At 35.7% G+C, this 14,670-nt stretch overlaps 1 protein-coding gene across 2 annotated transcripts in view; it reads right to left on the reverse strand.

Annotated features, from left to right (window-relative positions):
• The window catches only part of EIN2 (NRAMP metal ion transporter family protein), a 36,130-nt gene extending 22,803 nt beyond the window's left edge, over nucleotides 1-13,327 (reverse strand). Inside the window, exons 1-3 of one of the 2 annotated variants that reach the window (XM_089811572.1) lie at nucleotides 12,969-13,105; nucleotides 11,896-11,954; nucleotides 10,814-11,774 (exon numbers count right to left, since the gene is read on the reverse strand). In XM_089811572.1, the coding sequence (XP_089667698.1) occupies nucleotides 10,814-11,062 (249 nt within the window). In that variant the 5' untranslated portion in view covers nucleotides 11,063-11,774; nucleotides 11,896-11,954; nucleotides 12,969-13,105. Of the gene's footprint in view, nucleotides 1-10,813; nucleotides 11,775-11,895; nucleotides 11,955-12,968 lie in introns of both variants that reach the window. The other variant, XM_089811573.1, reaches the window with a different exon arrangement.
• Nucleotides 13,328-14,670: the final 1,343 nt, after the last annotated feature.

Genomic DNA, 14,670 nt, shown 5'->3' on the forward strand with positions numbered 1-14,670 from the left:
ACTCAAAGAATATGACATAAGTCCTCTTGCGATACCAGCTATCACATTTACCATGAGCATATCCAGCCTATAAGGAGTATCGGAAAATTTAATTACCCATGTGGTCTTACTTACTATCTAAGCATACCTTGTGAGGACTTACCCACTCCCCTTAGACAACACCAACCTATCCTCTTAAGGTGCTATAGCGATCGATTAAGCAATAGGATAGAGAATACTAATATCTCCTATATTATGGAATATATATTGTTAGCATGAATGTTGAGACTATTCTTTTGGGGAGTCCATTGGTATGTTTGGAGAGATAATTGAGTGCTTATGTACTGCATTCGTGACTTGGTTTGTCATTGATGTCAACATATTGGCTTTTTGAATGGAACAGTCAGAGTTGCAGAGAGAGTTTTGTTAAGCACACTCAGAGGATGTAGAGCTATGTTCTGCGGGGTTAGAGTCATGTTCGGCGATATGTCTTTATAATATATCTATGTTCGCACAAAGAGTTATGATGATTGTAGTGAGTTATGGCAATTTTACGGAAGACTGGTTGCAGGCACATGTGCAGGAAACAGTATGCTGGTAATAGAGTTGTATCTATTCAGCAAGGTTGAAGCTTGTTCAGCGGGCTTAGATTTCAGTTGGAGACATGCCCGTGGTGATGTTTCGAGGTAGCAGAATCAGAAGATTGTTCTATAATGGTCGTTGAAATGTAATGTGTCATATGTTCACTGTCAGGCTGACTGTTGTTATGAATGATGTATTATGTATTGTAATGTGTGGAACTTAATTGTTGTAATATCTTATGATGGTCCTATATTATTAATTGTACATTGGGGGAGCCTCAAGGCCAACTCAATTAGTGGTTTTAGGACTTTGTATAAAGGAAAGATGTTTTCCGTGGTTGTAATCATCATATGTATCATGTGTATGATCATCTTTTTATGCGAGTTTTGGATGTGAACTTGATGAGATCAGAGCAAAGGATGATGTGTTGAGAACTTCAAAGGAACTGTATTGACAAGATAAGTTGTTGCACTGGTCAGTTCACCCTTGGATATGTTATCCTGAGAATTGTTTAGTGAAGACAGTTGACTTCCTATTAGCTCCTCACAGGGTTGACGCAACTCCTAATAGGGTTGGAATCTTCTAGCAGGGATTCAAAGTCTCCTAACATGGACTACATGTACTAATTATATTTAATTGGCTCCTAAGAGAGTCTTATCCTTTCAAAAGGGACTTTTATATTAGTACATCATCTTGTGGGCATCACTCCTACCGGGGCTTTCCCGTTGATCAAGGGTTTCTCTAGTGAACATGTCTTGTGTCATTGTGCATGGTTATCATTTTATGCTTATGGCCTAAGTAGCCATATTCACTCAGAAATAATGAAATTCGATATTTGATTCGTTCCTAGTTCAAAGTCTGTTCAAATCCGACGCTTATTCGCCTGTTGCAGTCGAAATTGCCTGCGGATTCGTTGTTTTGAACCCTAGTCAAATTTCAAGTGACTATTGATCAAATTTGTGTGATGTGACGTAACCTAGGATGAATATGAACCGAATTTGAGTGCCATGTCGTTTTGTTGACTTTTCAAATTTGATTTTTAGTGCTTTTTGACATTGGTGAAACCTAAAACGACATCGTCAATGCATATTTGAACCCACGTTTGGGATTTCTGATTTTTCTCAACGGCAGTTTGTGATTTTTTATTTTTGACGACGGCAGGTTTGTGTTAATCGTTTGGTTCTTCAGTGGAAGCAAGGTTGTTTGGAGGCAAGGTTGTTTGCGTTCACTAAGTCGTGAGCCTCTACAATCAATTTCTATAGTCAGCCTCTAAACTGCTACAGGTATTACTATTTTAAATTTTTAATGTTTTGTTAAATTTTTATTTGTTTTTAAATTTTTTAATTTTATTTAATTTATTATAATCATGTTATAATATAGTCATACTGTATAGCAGTAAGCCTGCAAATTTATGATAAAAGTCAACACTAATTAGCAGAGAATTCAATTCTCTGCTAATTAGTGTTCAGTGTAATCTATTTAAAGTGTCTGTCATTATTTGTAGGTATAATATGACTATCACTGTTGTCTATAGGTATTTACTCTAATTAGTGTTCAGTGTTATCTATTTGAAATGCTTGTCGTTATCTATAGGTATAATACAACTATTATTGTTGTCTATAAGTATTTACTAATTACTATTATTGTATTAGTCTTTAGACTATTTCAATGTGTGTTCACTGTTATCTATTTGAAGTGCTTGCCATTATCTTCTCATTGTTGTAACTTGTTTTTTTTGTTTGTAGATTCTATAATGGTTGCAAGTGCTTCTATTGCCAATAACCCTCACTTTAAAATCAACAAATGGTCCCCGTTATGGAAATATGCGGAAATACTTCAACCAATGTCGGGTGGAGGAGGTTGTGTATAGATTTGCAACCATTACAAAGAGGAATCAAGTAGTTCCTATGGTAGAGTGAAAACACGTTTGTGCTTTATTCCTCAGAAAGGCATTAAATTTTGTACAGGGAAACCGAGAGTAAACAGAAAACTACCTAAAACCCTCCTTCCAAATCACATTGTGAACAAATACATTCAAGAACAAAAGCAAGCAGATGAAGTTGTTGGGAGGGCAAGTATTGCTCATCAGTTGCAAAGCAGTAGGCCTTTAAAGAAAAGGAAAATGTCATCTATGTCTTCAACTTTCGTTACCAATCAACCACCGACTGAGGGTCATCCATTCTTACGTTCTCCTCCACAACAACTTGTAAGTAAGAAAGCAATGGGACCATTGGAAGCACCATTTCAAAATGATGCTAGAGACATTGTCGATCAAGCCATAGCGAGATGTGTATATGCAAATGGATTATAATTTAATGTTGTTCGCTCACCATATTGGCAATACATGGTAAGAGCAGTTAATGATGCTCCAAAGGGGTTTAAAGGCCCTAGTTATGAGAAGATATGCACCACTTTACTTGATGACGAGGTGGCCCATATAGACATTGCCATGCTGCCCATCTAGGATTCATGGACCGAAACAGGTGTCACAATAGTATCAGATGGATGGAAAGATGCAAGGAACCTTCCTCTGGTGAATGTTATTGCAGTGTCTACAAAAGGTGCAGTATTTTGAGAGCTATGGATTGTGAAGGTCAAGGTAAAGGACGGTCCTTTCATTGCAAACATTCTCATCCAAGCCATTGAGCAAGTTGGCCTTTAAGATGTTGTTCAAGTAGTAACCGACAATGCAAAGAATTGTAGGGCTGCCGACTTATTGGTTAAGGAGCGGTACGAACACATTTTTTGGACACCTTGTTTTGTGCACTCACTCAACCTAATGCTGCAAAAAATTGGCACTAAGGTTGAGTGGATTAAAAATTTGTATAAAGAGGCACAAGATATCCAAATGTTTGTCACAAAATTTAGACAATTTTCAAAATTGGAGCTCTTGAAGGTAAGTTCAATTGTTTAAAATTTAAACACGTTTAGAAATCTAGTCACATTAGTTTAGTAAACTTTTTATGTTTTTAACTTTAAATAGATTAGTTGATTTTAAATTTTTAATCTACTATTCTTTTGAATCTTGATCTTAAAATAGGTTGCTGAGAACCGCTTCACCTCCAACACTATTGTTTTGAGACGCCTTATCAAAGTGAAAGAGGCATTGTCTAGAATGGTAACCAGTACTACTTGGAGTGTATGGAGGCAATCTAATAGTGAAAGGGCAATTGTCATTAAGGAAAGGAAAATACGAGACTCTTGGTGGGATCGTGCTAAGTACCTTCTGAAGTTCACTGAGGCTATATTGAGCATGATCCAATACACTGACATAGATAGGCCTTGCTTGGGTGAGGTATATGATGGCATTGACTCCATGATTGAAGATATTAGAGCCAACATAAATGAAAAAGAGCAAGACCCTAATGAAAAGTTCTTCAAGGAGCTAAAAGTAATCATGGAACAGAGATGGAATAAAATGACTACCCCTTTACATCTACTTGCCTTTGCATTGACCCCCAGGTTCTATAGCCAAGATGTCCTCAAGGGGAACAGCACTAGAGTTGCTCCATATAGAGATCCTGAAGTTGCTGAAGGGTACAAGGCAGCCGTCTGAAGACTCTCTCTAGAGCACCTACGATCAGCAATGAAGTCTGAATTTATGAGCTTTGCGAGCACCGATAATTGTGGTCTTGATGCTCTTGAAGACAAAAGCAATGGTGATGCTCATCAATGGTGGTACTTCCATGGACAAAAGTACTAACTCTTGCAGCCTGTTGCCATCAAAATTTTATCATAGGTAAGTTCTTTAATCTTAAGATTCTAGTATGTAATTTCTTGTTCATAAATATTCAAAACTCTTCACTCTCTAATTTCAAATTTGTAAATCTTGATAGGTTGCTAGTTCATCATCATTTGAGAGAAATTGGAGCACATATTCCTTTATCCACTCAATAAGACGCAACCTACTAAACTCTAAGAAGGCAAATAACTTGGTCTTTGTGCATTCTAACTTGAGGCTCACAACTCACAAAGAGAACACCTACAAAAAAGGGGAGGCAAAACAATGGGATGTTGAACTAGAGTCTACAGAGTTGGAAGCCCACTTTGATGCACTAGCAATTGATGATGGTCATGGTGAAAATAATGATGAGATACATAATGATGTTGAAGCTGATCTTGAAGCTACAGCTGAGACTACTGATGCTAGTGGCACTAATTGTGCTTCTAATCTACAACTTCCTAATGATGAGGAATTCTTTGATGATTTTTTATCACATGACTAATAGTGATTACTAATTACAGTGATTATTGATTAATAATGTTGGCATTATTGTTTTTGAATTGAAACATTGATATAGTGGTGTGTACGAACGAACCCAAAATGAACTGAACCCAGCCCAAAAAAAAAATCAAGCGAATGTCGAACCCGAATATCAAATCCACATACAAACTAGAATCCAAACCGGCAACTTAACTTATTGCATCTATTGGTTATATGTCTCAGATTTGATAAAGTTAATTTAACTTGTTTAAACTGCATAACTGAGAAACATAATCTTTTGTTGATGGATTGAAACATAATCTTTTGTTGATGGATTGAAACATAATCTTTTAAGTGTTGGACAGCTTGTTGATAAGGGATACTGGTTGCAATTCATAGAGAAGACTTGTATTATTAAAGACAAAAATGATAAATTGATTGGAACAGGTACAAGGACTAGAGGTAATGTATTTCAATTAAATTCTACTGAGATGACATGTTTGGTCGCTAAAGTTGATGACAATTGGTTATGGCATAAGAGATTTTGTCACATTATCTTTAACAACATTATAAAGATCAGTACAACACATGCAGTAAGAGATTCACCTAAGATTGTGAAACCTTCTAACATGGTTTGCAAAGAATGTGTGATGGCAAAAGAGGAGACGAATTCATTTCCAAGTAAGATATTTACTACATCAGTAAAGTTGGAGATTGGGCACATAGATTTGAGTGGTCCTACAAGAACTACAGCATTCTATGGTGAAAGGTACTTTATGCTTTTCATTGATAATTTTGCGAGGATGATGTGGGTAGCATTTCCTAGAGAGAAATAGCATTTCCTAAAGAGAAATCTGAAGCTTTTGAGAAATTCAAGTTATTCAGAAGTAGAGTAGAGAATGAATCAGAATTGAAGATAAAATGCTTAAGATCAAATAGAGGAGGAGAATTCATTTCAAATAAGTTTAACATCTTTTGTGAAGATAATAGAATTAAGAGACAACTTTCAGCTCCTAAGACACCACAACAAAATGGGATAGCAAAAAGAAGGAATAGATCAATTAGTGAGGCAGCTAGAGTTATGACATTTGAAAATAATGTCACATACTTTTTGGAGAGAAGCAATGAACACCGCAGTATATACAATAAAAAAAGTGCAGATCACACAAAGTGTGGTAAGACGCCCTATGAACTTTTGTTTGAACATACACATAATGTGAAATACTTTAGAGTCCTTGGAAGTAAGTGTTATATGAAAAGAGAAGATGATATTGGCAAATTTGATCCTAGAAGTGATGAAAGTATGTTTCTGGATATTCTTAAAAAAGCAAAGCATATAGATGTTTTAATCAGAGATTGAAGCCTATTGTTGAAAGTACTAATGTGAAAGTTGAATGTTTCTGAATATTCTTTAAAAAGCAAAGCATATAGATGTTTTGATCAGAGATTGAAGCCTATTGTTGAAAGTACTAATGTGAAAGTTGAATGAGAAGTTTAGAATTTAGGAAATGATACTTGATTATGATTCAGATGAGGATACTAATTAGAGGCCTAACAATCAGAATGTTTAGCAAGTACTATTTTATGAAACTAACAATGATTTGCAGGCAGAAGAACCAAGAGAGGAACCAAGAACTAAACCTAGGGCAAAAGTCAGAACAAAGCAAGGAACACCAGAGTATGCAAGGAATCGCCCTATGAGTCAAATCATTGGAAATGTAAAAAAGGAGTGATGACAAGAAATAAGGTAAGTGAAGAATTATGTTTGCTATCACATATCGAACCTAAGATTGACTACAGATGAAGCTTGTAAGGATGAGTTTTAGATAAAGGCTATGAAAGAAAACTTGAGCAAATTGAAAAGAACAAGACATGGGAATAAGTCCATAGACCTAGAGACAAGAACATTTTTAGAACTAAGTGGGTATTCATAAACAAGACAAATGAGCAAGGAGAAGTGGTAAGAAACTAAGTAAGGTTAGTAAGCAAAGGTTATTCACAACAAGAATGAAATGACTTTAAGGATACTTTTGCCCATGTCGGTAGACTTGAAGCAGTAAGAATGTTTTTGGCTTATGCATCTAACAAGAATTTCAAGGTATATCTTATGGATGTTAAGTCAACTTTTCTTAATGGAAAACTTGAGTAAGAGGTTTACATTGAACAACCTGATGGTTTTCCACTAACTGAAGATAAAGACATGGTTTGTAGACTAAGGAAAGCATTGCATGGATTGAAGCAAGCACCTAGAGCTTGGTATGCAAGATTGGATAAGCATTTGCAAAATTTGTGATTTAAAAAAGGTAATGCACAGAGTAACATGTACTTGAGAACAAATGTAGAAGGATTATTTAATATTGTAGTATTTGTTGATGACATTATCTTTGGAGGAAATGATGAACCTGGTGAGAAATTTTTAGAAGAAATGAAGAATGAATTTGAGATGAGCATGATTGGTGATATTTCTTGGGATTGCGAATAACTCAAGGATTTGTTGAAAAGGTTTGGTTTGGAGAAATCCAAATCAGTTGGAAAACCTATGGTTACAATATGCAAATTATAAAGTAAAGATGAGTCTCCTAGTGCAATACAAACAAGATACAGATCTATGATTGGAGGATTGCAATATTTGAGTCAGACATGACCAGAATACTGTAGAAACAAAATTGCATATCAAACAATTTACGGCAGAAGTAGAGTATGTTGCAGCAGAAAACATTTGTAATCAGATTATTTGGTTGAAGCAAATGTTGCAAGACATTGGTACCGAGTTCCCAAAACCTATTATCAATCATTGTGATAACACAAGTACAATTAGTATGTCAAAGAATCCAGTGTTACATTCAAAGACGAAGCACATTGCAATAAAGTATCACTTTTTGAGAGAGAAGGTAACAGAGAAGAAAATCAGATTGGAGTATGTTAGCACAAATAATTAAATAGCACACATATTTACTAAACCTTTGGGTAAGGACATTTTTGAGTGCTTGAAGGAGATGCTTAAGGTTATGCCCCAACCTTCTTCAAAGTGGTTGATGCAAGATTGCATCACTCCAATATATTCAGAGCTTTCTCTTACATCTGGACTGTATGCTTGTTGATACTTCCTTTGGAGGAGTAGTCACTTTTTGGACAGAATTACTGAGAACTCATTGACAATGTCATGTATAACAGTGTCTTTTAGCACTTGGCAAGCTTTTTTAGAACATTTTGTAGATGACTGAACTTTGAGAATTGGCATAATGACACCTTTGTCATTGATGTCAATAGAGGAGAGTAGTACATGAAAAACATTATACATGAATGGGGGAGAATAATTCATAAAGAACCTTATACACCTATGAAGGAGAGCAATGAATATTGATGTATGGGGGAGATTATTTGAAGATGATGAGTATTCAATTTCTGTTGATGTCAGTAAACACTTATTGATGTCAATAGGAAGTTTGGTATTCTTGACACTTGATGTTTTTTATCATGTTGTCATCAATGCCAAGGGGGAAATCATTAGCATGAATGCTGACACTATTCTTTTGGGGAGTCTATTGGTATGTTAGGAGAGATGATTGAGCGATTATGTGTTGCATTCATGATTTGGTTTGTCAGTGATGTCAACATATTGGCTTTCTAGATGGAACGGTCAAAGTTGTAGATAGAGTTTTGGTTGGCACAGTCATAGGATGCAAAGTTATGTTCTGCAGGGATCATGTTTGCTGATATGTCTATGATGTATCTATGTTCGCGAGAAGAGTTATGACGTTTGTAGTGAGTTATGGCAGTTTCATGGGAGACTGGTTGCAAGCCAGTGTGCAGGCAACAATATGCTAGTAATGAAGTTATATCTAGGTTGAAGTTTGTTCAGCGGGCTTGGATTTCGATTGGAGACATGTTCATGGTAATGTGTTCAAGGTAGCATAATCAAAAGATTATTTTGTTTTGGTTGCTGAAATGTAACATGTCATATGTTCACAGTCAAGCAAACTGTTGTTATGAATTGATGTATTCTGTATTGTAGCATGTGGAACTTAATTGTTTATCTTATGATAGTCCTATATTATTCAGTGTACATTTGGGAAGCCTTGAGGCTAACTCAGTGAGTTGTTTTAGGACTTGGTATAAAGGAAAAAAAATTTCCTTGGTTGTAATCATCAGATGTATCATGTGTATGATCATTGTATAATGCAAGCTTTGGATGCAACCTTGATGAGATCAGAGCAGAGGATGATTTTGATGATGTGTTGAGAACTTCAAAGGAACTATATTGGTAAAATAAGTTGTTGTATTGGTCAGTTCACCCTTGGATATGGTATCCTAAGAATTGTTTAGTGAAGATAGTTCTGAAGCAATTTGGATAGTGAGTTCAGTTGACTTCCTATTAACTCCTACTAGAGTTGAAGCAGCTCCTAACAAGGTCGGAATCTTCTAGAAGGGATTCAAAGTCTCCTAGCAGGGACTATATGTACTGATTGTATTTAGCTAACTCTTAACAAAGTCTTAACCTTTCACAAGGAACTTTTATATTAGCACATCATCTTGTGAGCATCATTTCCACCAAGGTTTTCCCTCTAATCAAGGGTTTCCCTAGTTATCATATCCTGTGCCATTGTGCATGGTTATCATCTTATGGTTGTTGCATCAGTTATATCTTTCAGATTTGATTAAGTTAATTTAAGTTGTTTAAAGTGCATAACTGATTATGCCCCCCCCCCCACCCCCCGCCTCTCAATTATATTGGTGGATTTTACTTTCTAACATAAATATATATATATATATATATAACAGTAGCAAAATGTAATATTCTACTTCCTAATAAATGAGAGACCAGTCATAGTCAGCCAAACCCTTATGTATTTGCTCGTGAAGGCTTTGCCCTTTTGTTTAGGGGCTTTTTAAGTAGGTTGGTGAGTGGATTAGGGGCAGAGGTGCCCTCATCCTTCTCGTTCCAAAATGATGTTCACACCATCTAATCAAGTGGTGTTAACTCCAAGACATTATCACCACTTATGTGGGATTTTGTTGATTTTAACTTGTGTGTCTTAGGGAGGATTAGAGATTTCTTATTACCTCATCCTTACTTGGTCCTTATTGCAAGAGTATGCATTCATGGGTTAGCACGCAATCATTGTTTGGGTGTCGCTTTCCACTCATAAGTTCATCATCAAGGTTTAATCCCACAATTCATAGTGCTAGCTTTCTTATATAAATGATGAGATCATTTGTGCAGTTAGTGTCCTTGTGTTGATGTGTGAACATGACAACACTTGTTAAAGGATGTCATAAAAGAGTTTGGACCATCTAATGCATGAAAGGGGTAAAGCATATAAAAGTGATAACCAATTTAACCCATATACCAGAGTTAGTTAGCACTGTGGTAGTTGGCTTTGTGTTGGAGGGCAATTACGAGAACATTTTCTAGAACCCATGTTGCGTTCACGCGCTGAACACATTGCAAAGATAGATTGGATGAAGACAATAATGACGAGTTAAAGATAGATAAATGTTCATTTACAGCTATCATACCTCATTTTCTCAAGACTTCTCAAAGGAATTCCTCAAGCTCTCATTGGTACAAGATACTAAGGCACAAGAACCTATATAGTTAATAGTGGCTAATCTAGAGCGTTGTACATGGCCAAATGCATGAATTAACCAAGGAAAAATGTGCAATAAAAGATCCCTTACAACAATTGTTGGTTCGCAATGAACTAAGAAATTGTTAAAACTATTGTCAATTGTCAATTTATTATTTTCTAACTTGCAAATTATGTTCATTCTTTATAAAGTCACTCACTTTGTTATTTCATTTTTTATTTTTTATTTTTATTTCTGGCAATTGTTTATGGATATGTTTGCCCATTCATGCCACTTGTTGTGTAAGATTAGGTTTCTAAGTAAAATGGGGAAACACATTTCATTATCACACAACAGTTTTAAGATAAATAATCAGTTTACTAAGTGTCAACTTATATTAGAAAGAAAATGCATCAGTCTCATGAAATAACAATGTAAAACTCAAAAAAAGACAGTAAACTAGGATGATATTAATACCTGTGCAAGATGTTTCCCAGTTACCAACCCAATGCGAGCAGCAAGGGATTGACATAAAATTGAAACTACATTGGAGAGAATCAGCAACCAAACAAGCTCAAACCCAAATCGTGACCCTCCCTCAATCACTGTTGCCCACTTTGCAAGATCAATATAACCCATTGAAATTAGAAATGCTGATCCTAGATACGGATAAATTCTGCCTGGAACACCTTCCATTAATGATGTGCTGACCATCTCAGTACTCATATTTATAAGCAATCCTTCATAACAAGTTGAACAGAATAACCCTTTGCTCAAAACCTACATTACCAACATATTACCATTGGTTTCAAGCAATGCTTTAACCTGGTTCTGAGCTGTAGAATACTACAAGAATCATCAAGCATATTCATTGCAAGAAACCATATAAGACTGTTCATTGACAAAAGTCTGTTGACTATTCACAGTCTCACATTTATGTCTGCCAAGAGTACTTGTCATCAGGAACAGAAGCATACCTATGCATGCCTTAGCACCCCAGGGAGATACAAAATACATTCAACTATATCTGATGGATGTATCCTCTGGAAAACAGATAATTACTCAGTATCTCACAGGATTGCAGTACTTAAATATACAGAAGATTTCCAGTCACAAATTTGTAGCATCAAAACCCAGTGCTACCTCCGGTAGTCATGGTGGTACATTAAACCAGGAATCAAAAGCTATAACCAATGACCAAGAAGGGAGAACTTCAAATTTAGATCTTTGTGAACCAGTACTCTTCTAATGTAGCACATTGAAAAGCTGGATCACCAACAGAAGGTCCACGTAATTCTGCCATCCTATACACTTTACATGTGCTACACTGAAATCCAGGCTCAATTTAATCTCAAGGAACCCTACAATCCACAGCTGCTCACCACAAACATGGATAATCCTATTGCCAAATCTGCCTGTATCCATGCATTCATTGAACCTGAACACATATAAATTACAGCAAACAGGTCAAATTAAACTCGTAAAGCCAGTTTTCCTGCCCCAAAAAACAAAAGTACAGTATTTAGATAAGACAAAAAGTCAAATTAAACTCAAAATACCAGCTTAATCCATGACTCGCTATTTTTCTCTTGTTCCAAGTACAATGCAGATTGAAACCCTAGTTGAAGTATCAAACATTATAGCATATCATTAAACCCTTAAATTCTGTGCATTTTACAACATAAAAAAAACAACCTAAAAAAATTAAAATCAGTTAGCTTAAAACATTGAAGGGCAATTTCTTCTACAATTATTAGAAATTTTATCTGGTTTCACTTACAGTACACACTGAAACACTACTTAAAAAGTCTAACTTATAATTCCATGACACCCTTTAAATTCTATACAGTTAACTTGTGGACATCATAACAAAAAGTAAACAGAAGCTTTTGAAATACAACATGCAGGTTAAAACAATCTCGAAAGACCAATTATTTCCATTAGACGAAGCTCAGATTAATCTTCAAAGAAAATTTCTTTCCACAACTGATATTTCCGAAGGGCCAGCTTTTCCCACAACAACGTGATTCTTGAAATAATTTTGAATGAAAGAATTACTACTACACAAGGGTCAATTAATTTCAAAAGCCCAATTCTTTTCAATGCTGACGTCCAGTTCTTTTCAATGCTGACAGATATTGAAAGACCAATTCTTTCTAGAACTGACGTATTTCTGGAAGGCCACTTCTTTCCACAACTAAGGTTTTTTTCAAATGGCCAATTCTTCACAGCTAACAGCTTCTTTAAACGTTTTTAAAATTAATCTCGGAAGGCAAATTCTTTCAACAACTACTGGATTGCTTTCTTGTTCACAGTTAAATGCACGGTCTATCCCTGGCTAGAGCATTCTAAACCTTTTCTCCTCCACAACTCCCCATAAAGGTGTGAAATTTTAGGGAAACAAATGAAGCAGACTCATATTTCTGAATGTCAATTTAGACTCGAAAAACAACATTTCGAAAGAATTGTATTTTGGTACTAACACTACAATACAGAGTGGAACCCTAGGAAGAACATCAAAAGTTACCAATTTAAGACTTCTACTTCAAATCCCACCGAAAATCTAAACAAGATTTAAGTTCGAAAACAAAAAGACAAGAGAATAAATTCAAAAGTCTATTATAGTACGTACCTTTCTTCTGCCAACAGCCGGGAAATTTGTACAAATTCAGTCCCAAACCCTTGGAATTCCTGCAACACGTATTTCAGTGCCTGAAAACCTTTTCCCAGACACTTTTCAAGCGTTTATCAATGCCTCATTAAAGGCAAACACATAAGTCGGTGATATACACACAGTATCTCCTGAGCAAATATATATACACAAAGTACCCCCTCTCTCTGTTGCTGCCTGAAACAAGTCGTCGCTCTGTGTAAATATAAAATAAGGGTTTTGCTCAACTCCGCCGAGCAAAAGAAGGCAAACTCACATGGGGAGCTAACGAATTCATTTATACGTGATGGATGGATATACATTGAGTATACATCCAGAATAGCGTTTGTATGTTTTAATTGAACGGCATATTTTTAGTGTATTATGTTTGGGCCCCACCGAGCCGATGCCCTCACGGGCCGCCCTCGCTATGCATGTGGAGAATTTTTTATGCTTTGGGTTTAATGTTAATTTTATGTTTTTTCAAACATAGTAATACTAGCACTTGTACTTCAAGGTCCAAGGGTTAAGGCCATTGCTAAATATCTATTGTTTATGGATTATGACACTTAGGTGCCCTTCACATTCAAATCATTTAACCAGCATTGTTTAAAATATAGTCAATCTAGGAATTTTGAATGTAACCATTCTTTACAAATATAAATGTTAAAAGTTATTCACTTTGAATTTTCTTTCAGTTATTACATTACACAGCTTTATTGTCCAAAATAAATAGTTGTCCAAATTAAAGGCAGAAACCTACAGTTGCCATGCCAAGATAAGAGTTATAGTTTGTTGGCAGCAGAGTCGTTTAGCTGCAGCCTTCCTGTTGTTCATCTCAGATTGGTTTTGACAATTGAGTGTCAACACACTTAAGCTTTTTACTAAGTTCATTCCGAGCTAGCGACAGATGTCGAGTATAATATATATAGATGCTGAGTTGCAATGAGTGTCGAGTCACTCATGTGTCGAGTAAATCAAGTGTTGAGTAAATAGACAGTGCCAATCAGTTCAAGTGCTAAGTGAACAGTAGATGCCAAGCAAGTTCAAGTGTCGAGCCAGACAAAATTATAGTAAGTGTCGAGCATCAGTATTAACAAGTGTCGAGTAACATAGAATGGACCTAGTTGTTTGTGATGGCACAAACAACTATGTAAACCATTTTTTAGCCGACTTATGGATAGATCTCGAAGCTTTGATGATAAGATCGAATCTATTTGGATTCCCTATGTGATCAACATGCAACCAATCAAAAAAATGGAAGGAATTGAGCAGGAAAAATGAATAAAACTCAATAGTAGATTCATACCTAACCCTAAGCCACCAAAGTCTTTTTAAAGGGAGACGAAGCCTCATAATTCAGAATGAGAGAAGAGTATGAATGAATGTATGTGAGGAGGTGATGCTAGCGAAGATTTGAAGGAAATGAAAGGGGTGAATTGATCAGTATACATTCAAGGTGACTTAGAAGAAGGACTGAATTGCAAAACAGAGGATCAAGAATAGAGCAATTTCATATCAAATCAGAAAGGATCAAGATGGACTGAACTGAGATATGAAATCAGCAATACCAGATTGTAAGTAGTCAAATCAAACATTCTATTGTACCTTCTAACAATTGTATCAGTAGGATGAAATCATTTATATTAAGGTTGACTTAACAGTCATAGTGAAATCTTTTAAC

The sequence above is a fragment of the Cupressus sempervirens genome, chromosome 11 (genome assembly GCF_028749045.1).
Source record: "Cupressus sempervirens isolate cs-2001-9-10 chromosome 11, ASM2874904v1, whole genome shotgun sequence".
Classification (NCBI taxonomy): domain Eukaryota; kingdom Viridiplantae; phylum Streptophyta; class Pinopsida; order Cupressales; family Cupressaceae; genus Cupressus; species Cupressus sempervirens.